The sequence below is a fragment of the Coregonus lavaretus genome, assembly GCF_964263955.1.
Source record: "Coregonus lavaretus genome assembly, chromosome: 24".
Classification (NCBI taxonomy): domain Eukaryota; kingdom Metazoa; phylum Chordata; class Actinopteri; order Salmoniformes; family Salmonidae; genus Coregonus; species Coregonus lavaretus.
In genome coordinates this window covers 46568754-46576894 of record NC_140011.1, presented here as the reverse complement: position 1 = coordinate 46576894, position 8141 = coordinate 46568754, and the positions used below count along the sequence as shown (strand labels likewise).

Below are 8141 nucleotides of genomic sequence, written 5' to 3'. Positions count from 1 at the left end.
GTGCAGGGGTCAGGTACCAGTCATGTCATATCTCCAGGTGCAGGGGTCAGGTACCAGTCATGTCATATCTCCAGGTGCAGGGGTCAGGTACCAGTCATGTCATATCTCAGGGGTCAGGGGTCAGGTACCAGTCATGTCATATCTCCAGGTGCAGGGGTCAGGTACCAGTCATGTCATATCTCCAGGTGCAGGGGTCAGGTACCAGTCATGTCATATCTCCAGGTGCAGGGGTCAGGTACCAGTCATGTCATATCTCCAGGTGCAGGGGTCAGGTACCAATCATGTCATATCTCAGGGGTCAGGGGTCAGGTACCAGTCATGTCATATCTCCAGGTGCAGGGGTCAGGTACCAGTCATGTCATATCTCCAGGTGCAGGGGTCAGGTACCAGTCATGTCATATCTCCAGGTGCAGGGGTCAGGTACCAGTCATGTCATATCTCCAGGTGCAGGGGTCAGGTACCAGTCATGTCATATCTCCAGGTGCAGGGGTCAGGTACCAGTCATGTCATATCTCAGGGGTCAGGGGTCAGGTACCAGTCATGTCATATCTCCAGGTGGAGGGGTCAGGTACCAGTCATGTCATATCTCCAGGTGCAGGGGTCAGGTACCAGTCATGTCATATCTCAGGGGTCAGGGGTCAGGTACCAGTCATGTCATATCTCCAGGTGCAGAGGTCAGGTACCAGTCATGTCATATCTCAGGGGTCAGGGGTCAGGTACCAGTCATGTCATATCTCCAGGTGCAGGGGTCAGGTACCAGTCATGTCATATCTCCAGGTGCAGGGGTCAGGTACCAGTCATGTCATATCTCAGGGGTCAGGGGTCAGGTACCAGTCATGTCATATCTCCAGGTGCAGGGGTCAGGTACCAGTCATGTCATATCTCAGGGGTCAGGGGTCAGGTACCAGTCATGTCATATCTCCAGGTGCAGGGGTCAGGTACCAGTCATGTCATATCTCCAGGTGCAGGGGTCAGGTACCAGTCATGTCATATCTCCAGGTGCAGGGGTCAGGTACCAGTCATGTCATATCTCAGGGGTCAGGGGTCAGGTACCAGTCATGTCATATCTCAGGGGTCAGGGGTCAGGTACCAGTCATGTCATATCTCAGGGGTCAGGGGTCAGATGTGTGTCCTGCTGATGTCTCTGATCGATGGACCTCAGGTCTGTTACACTGGTGTTTCCATGGTGACTGTCTGTTTGTGTGTGTGTCCTGGTCATGTCTAGACTTGCCGGCAAACAGCCCATAATATCATCAGATGCTGTGACTAAAACACACACACACACACTATCTGCCTCTCTCTCTGTCTGCCTGTCTGCTTTCCTTCTTGTCTGTCTCTGTCTGCCTGTCTGTCTCTCTCTCTGTCTGTCTGCCTGTCTGCCTGTCTGCCTGTCTTCTCTCTCTCTCTGTGTGCCTGCCTGCCGATCTGTCTGTCCGTCTGTCTGTCTGCTTTCCTTCTTGTTTGTCTCTGTCTGTCTGTCTCTCTCTCTGTCTGTCTCTCTGTCTGCCTGCCTGTCTGTCTCTCTCTCTGTCTATCTGCCTGTCTGTCTGTCTGTCTGTCTGCTTTCCTTCTTGTTTGTCTCTCTCTGTCTGTCTGTCTGTCTGTCTGTCTGTCTGTCTGTCTGTCTGTCTGTCTGTCTGTCTGTCTGTCTGCCTGCCTGTCTGTCTGTCTGTCTGTCTGTCTGCCTGCCTGTCTTTCTGTCTGTCTGCCTGTCTGTCTGTCTTTCTGTCTGCCTACCTGCTTGCCTGTCATATCTGTCTGTCTCTGTCTGTCTGCCTTCTCTCTCTCTCTGTGTGCCTGCCTGCCGATCTGTCTGCCTGCCTGCCGATCTGTCTGCCTGCCTGCCTGTCTGTCTGTCTGTCTGTCTGTCTGTCTGTCTGTCTGTCTCTGCCTGCCTGCCTGCCTGCCTGTCTGTCTGTCTGTCTGCCGATCTGTCCATCTGCCTGTGTGTGTGTGTGTGTTATACATTGAACCTAAGATCACACAAAAATAAATGAATGAGATAGTACTGAGTCTTGTTACCAGATCCCTTCTTTCAGAGGCACAACCACAGGCTGCTGGCAATCAATCAGGACCTGCAATCACATTGGAACTCACATCACCTGTGCTCTTCCCTCACACACAGCTGATTTAAACGAGGTGTGTGTGTCCCAGCAGGTTCTACTGCTGCTGCCAACCGACCCGACCTGACCTAACCTGACTGGCTGTTATCTAGAAGAGTTCAGAAAGGAACGGTAACATTTAAAAGCAGATTTGTTTGCTGGGGAAGAGTCCTATTATTATTGAGACATTTTATTGGCAGTTGGTTTCTAAAGCTGCAGGTCAGTTTAGTTAAGCCCTCTAAGGAGTGTCTGTGTTGTTAAGGTAGTTGGCTGAAGGTTGTGTTAAGGTTAGGTTGTTTGACGTTCTAACAATGAAGGAGGAGATTGCAGCAGCTGTGTTCTTCGTGGCTCGGCTGGCGAAGCGCCATGGTAGTTTAGATGCTGAGAGCAGAGAGAGGTTTGCTGCTGCCCTCACCTCGGCTCTGTTTGAGACCTACAAGACCCACTGGTACCCACACACACCTGTCAAGGGACAGGCCTACCGGTCAGTACCCACACACACCTGTAAGGGACAGACCTACCCGGTCAGTACCCACACACACCTGTCAAGGGACAGACCTACCGGTCAGTACCCACACACACCTGTCAAGGGACAGACCTACCGGTCAGTACCCACACACACCTGTCAAGGGACAGGCCTACCGGTCAGTACCCACACACACCTGTCAAGGGACAGACCTACCCGGTCAGTACCCACACACACCTGTCAAGGGACAGACCTACCGGTCAGTACCCACACACACCTGTCAAGGGACAGACCTACCGGTCAGTACCCACACACACCTGTCAAGGGACAGGCCTACCGGTCAGTACCCACACACACCTGTCAAGGGACAGGCCTACCGGTCAGTACCCACACACACCTGTCAAGGGACAGGCCTACCGGTCAGTACCCACACACACCTGTCAAGGGACAGGCCTACCGGTCAGTACCCACACACACCTGTCAAGGGACAGGCCTACCGGTCAGTACCCACACACACCTGTCAAGGGACAGGCCTACCGGTCAGTACCCACACACACCTGTCAAGGGACAGGCCTACCGGTCAGTACCCACACACACCTGTAAGGGACAGGCCTACCGGTCAGTACCCACACACACCTGTCAAGGGACAGGCCTACCGGTCAGTACCCACACACACCTGTCAAGGGACAGGCCTACCGGTCAGTACCCAGTACCTTCACACACTACACATTTCCTCTATGGTTTTGTCTCAATGGCTTTGTGTTCAGGTGTGTGTGTAACCCACTGTTCGTGCGTTAGGTGCCTGCGTATGAACCGAGCCCAGCTGAGGGACCCTGTGTTGGAGAGGGCGTGTGTACGGAGCGTTGTCTGTTACGAGGACCTGGGGTTGCCAAGGGAGATTACCATCTGGGTCGACCCGGGAGAGGTGTCCTGCAGGTGAGCGCTGCTGTCCTGGTATGTCTTACTGTAGCCTCTCGGGCAGAGATCGTCAACTGGCCTGCCAAATTCGGCCCACTGGCATGTAAATTTTTTTGGGGGGAGCCCCAATAGTTTTTGTTTTTAGACAGAAGACTGTAAAATCACTAGGAATTCACCTAAAAAATGATCTTGTTTAGGAAATCTATTTCCACTCATAAATATACTTATGTGATCATGTACAAATGTAACTGAGGTTTGAGATTGTCAAATACAATATCTGTTTGGGCTTCTTGGATCAATTTGCAGAGTACAAATTATTTATAATGATGTTCCGGACCCCCGACCATCAGCCTTAGAAACTCGGCCCGACATTTGGTTATTAGACCAGGGTTTTTTAAACCTCTCCACGGGGACCCCCTATTTAATTTATTCTACAGCTATCACACCTGATAAAACTAATATCAAGCCTTTGACTACTTCAATCCGATCAGCTGGTTCAGGGCTACAACATAATTGTGAAAAGTCTGGGGGTCCCCAAGGAGAAGTTTGAAAAACGTATTGGTCCAGTTCAGCTAGAACCTCCCTCTGCTTCTTAACCTGGGCCCAGGGGGAGGGGGTCCAGATCAGCTAGAACCTCCCTGTTAACCTGGGCCCAGGGGGAGGGGGTCCAGATCAGCTAGAACCTCCCTCTGCTTGTTAACCTGGGCCCAGGGGGAGGGGGTCCAGATCAGCTAGAACCTCCCTCTGCTTGTTAACCTGGGCCCAGGGGGAGGGGGTCCAGTTGTGGCAGGAAGTGGTTGTGATGAGTTTCCTGTGTAGGTACGGAGAGCGCAGCGTTCCCTTCTGTGTGATGCAGCTGCAGGGCTGTCACCACGGTGATGGGGAGTTTTCCCGCCGCATACATAATGCAGTGGAGCGAGCCGCCTCCGACATCCAATCAGGTGCTCTGGTTTTCTGTTTTACTCATGTTTTCTGTTTCTCAGACAACTATTTGTATTTCTTACCCTGATTTATCAAATGTGTTGCAACATGTATGGGCGGATTCAATTATGCTGAGCTGCGGGAAACCGGTCAATGGCGCGTGACGTAAATGGTTAAATGCGCTGAGGGAGGAGCGCCCTTCTCAAAATTGAACAGTAATCTGTGCCGCTTGGTCATGTTGTCGTCAAGGCAGCATGGTGCATCGTTCAGAAACATCTATTTTCCATCAACTAGTTTTCTAACTAGTTTTCACTGGAAGGCAGTTCCCAATTAACTGTTCTTGTATGTCTTACTGTAGGACAGGGATCATCAACTGGCGTTTTTATCAAAATCAATCACTTTTGCCCTTAAACACAGAATCCTACTCCTTATCCACATGCTTCATTTAGCCTCGGCTACGTCACTTTTGTTTTGAGCTGACTTCGCCGTGGGCTTTGAACGGGGCACCTGGCTCACGCCTGGGAGGCAACCCTGTTCCAAAACGAATACAACCACTTTTCACCCGGCGCAAACTCCTCCCACCGGGGTAACCCAGGCCAGATAATCGGATCCATTCACTGTGAAAAGTGTTTTAAAGCTTTGATTTGATCCAATCAGGATCTTCCTCTGATGAGGGCGGGGACACCAGCATGAGTAGCAGCTGCAGCAGCCTATCAGCTCCCTGCCCTGCCCTGGGCCCTGCCCCCAACCCAAAACCCAAAACCATCCCAACAGTCAGCAACCCCAACAGTGTCTACCAGGTAAATGGAGCTCTAGACGTGTCTACCAGGTAACTAACCAACTAATGTTAAGCGCTCTGACGTAACGAACCAGCACTGGAAGAAGCTCTACAGTTGTAGTTGAGGGTTGTCAACTCTGACCCTCCGAGGTCCGGAGCCGGCTGGTTGTCAACTCTGACCCTCCGAGGTCCGGAGCCGGCTGGTTGTCAACTCTGACCCTCCGAGGTCCGGAGCCGGCTGGTTGTCAACTCTGACCCTCCGAGGTCCGGAGCCGGCTGGTTGTCAACTCTGACCCTCCGAGGTCCGGAGCCGGCTGGTTGTCAACTCTGACCCTCTGAGGTCCGGAGCCCGCTGGTTTTCAACTCTGACCCTCCGAGGTCCGGAGCCGGCTGGTTGTCAACTCTGACCCTCCGAGGTCCGGAGCCGGCTGGTTGTCAACTCTGACCCTCTGAGGTCCGGAGCCCGCTGGTTTTCTGTTCTACCTGATCATTAATATCACCCACCTGGTGTCCCAGGGCTAAACCAGTCCCTGATTAGAGGGGAACAATGAGAAATGCAGTGGAACTGGCTTCAAGGTCCAGAGTTGAGTTGGAGGGAGGATCATCTGACCATCATTATAGTTCTGGGTCTGTTTTCAGGCTTCAAGGTCCAGAGTTGAGTTGGAGGGCTCTAGGGACGTGTGATGGGGTTTAGATAATGTGTGTGGTGATGGGGTTTAGATAATGTGTGTGGTGATGGGGTTTAGATAATGTGTGGGGGTGATGGGGTTTAGATAATGTGTGGGGGTGATGGGGTTTAGATAATGGTTGCGTTCCCCTGCTCAGACATTGCATGCCACGTCATCGACTGCAGTCGGGCACCAGATGTGGTCCAGGCGTCGTACGAGCTGCAGGCGTCAATCATGTGGTTTAGATACTGTAACTCTTTCTGTTCCAGTTCAGTGAGTTTGCTCCAGTGCCACCCCCTCCGGCCTGGTCAGCTTACCCCAACAGGAAGGCCTTCCCTGGGGACGGCTACCCCCCTCACGGCCCCCCCTCTGGAGCTCTGTTTGCCCAGCAGCAGTGCAGCAGCCAGTTCCGGCCTCCTAAAGGATTCAGACCCTACAGAGCCGCCTCCTCCTTCACTGGGCCCAGACAGGACAAGTACCACTGGGTCAGCAAGAACCGCTCCTAGAACGTCAACCTAGAACCTACTGGAAGCTAGACCCCACTGGCTGCCCGGAGCCCAGAACACTTAAAAATAAAGGTCAAAGTATGAATTATGAAACGGTTAAAGCAATGCTGTTTAAGCATTTTTAAAGTTGCAGTATTTTTATTTTAAAAAATATTTTATGTCTTAACTATTGTGATTGTTAAACTGGAAAATATTGTCTGAAATAAAATTATCGATTTATTTTTATTAAACTGGTTGTCTGTTTGTAGTGGGGGGTTGTCTGGGACCTTTTCAGAGGAACGAACACATGGCTGGGAGATTTACATTGGTCCATATTATTCAGTGGGGTTAATTTGGTTGGTGACTGAGCTTCAATACTCATAAACCCACAGGTTTGTGGGAACAATTAGCTTCAGAGCGTCTCACGCTGCTCTTGCGCCTATCACTATTTATTCAAATGTGCGCGTCGACCTCTTCACCTTCGTCAGAGCTTTTGGGCATTTATATTTTTCACCTGGTAGTAGACATCGCTCCACCCACATCCGTTCTGTGCATCGAATAGGGTTGGAGTCAGTATTGCCAAATAGAATGCATTTTGTAAATACATTTTTATTTTTTTGATACGCTAAACAAGAACTTAACAATTTTACTGAGTTACAGTTAATATGGAAATCAGTCAATTGAAAAATGAATTAGACCCTAATCTATGGATTTCACATGACTGGGAATACAGATGTTGGTCACACACCTTTTTAAGTCTACCTGGCTGGCATGAAAATGAACCACGGGAAAAGCGTCCTCCATTCGCTATTTAAGTGCATAGATGACATGTATTTCTTTTTTACCCTGCCCCTGTTCTGAGACAGGTGCATGATAATGGTCCATTCTAAATCAAAACTAATTTCACAGCACAAGTCAACATTTTGGACACACTTCAATGATGTCGCTCTTGCTGCTGGTGACTCTCAGATCCACCTCTACGCAGACGACACCATTTTGTATACATCTGGCCCTTCATTGGACACTGTGTTAACAAACCTCCAAATGAGCTTCAACACCATACAACACTCCTTCCGTAGCCTCCAACTGCTCTTAAACACTAGTAAAACTAAATGCATGCTCTTCAATCGAACGCTGCTGGCACCCGCCCACCCGACTAGAATCACTACTCTCGGCGGGTCTGACCTAGAGTATGTGGACAACTACAAATACCTAGGTGTCTGGTTAGACCGTAAACTCTCCTTCCAGACTCACGTTAAGCATCTCAATCCAAAATTAAATCTAGAATCTGCTTCCTATTTCGCAACAAAGCCTCCTTCACACATGCCCTCGTAAAACTGACTATCCTACCGATCCTTGACTTTGGCGATGTCATTTACAAAATAGCCTCCAACACTACTCAGCAAATTGGATGTAGTCTATCACAGTGCCTTCCATTTTGTCACCAAAGCCCCATATACTACCCACCATTGTGACCTGTACGCTCTCGTTGGCTGGCCCTCACTACATATTTGTTGCCAAACCCACTGGCTCCAGGTCATCTATAAATCATAAATCACTGCTAGGCAAATCCCCGCCTTATCTTAGCTCATTGGTCACCATAGCAACACCCACCCGTAGTATGCGCTCTAGCAGGTATATCTCACTGGTCATCCCCAAAGCCAACACCTCCTTTGGCCGCCATTCCTTCCAGTTCTCTGCTGCCAATGACTGGAACGAATTGCAAAAATCTCTGAAGCTGGAGACTCTTATCTCCCTCACTAACTTTAAGCATCAGTTGTCAGAGCATCTTACCGATCACTG

At 50.3% G+C, this 8141-nt stretch overlaps 1 protein-coding gene across 1 annotated transcript; it reads left to right on the top strand.

The window, feature by feature from the left end:
* Positions 1-2413: 2413 nt before the first annotated feature.
* LOC311099554 (maternal B9.15 protein-like) lies at positions 2414-6359 on the top strand (the record flags this gene model as incomplete). The annotated part of the gene is made up of 6 exons (XM_084140253.1): positions 2414-2551; positions 3232-3266; positions 3367-3504; positions 4306-4427; positions 5065-5225; positions 6123-6359. The coding sequence occupies 6 exons, from the start codon at positions 2414-2416 to the stop codon at positions 6357-6359; spliced, it is 831 nt and encodes a 276-aa protein (XP_083996379.1).
* Positions 6360-8141: the final 1782 nt, after the last annotated feature.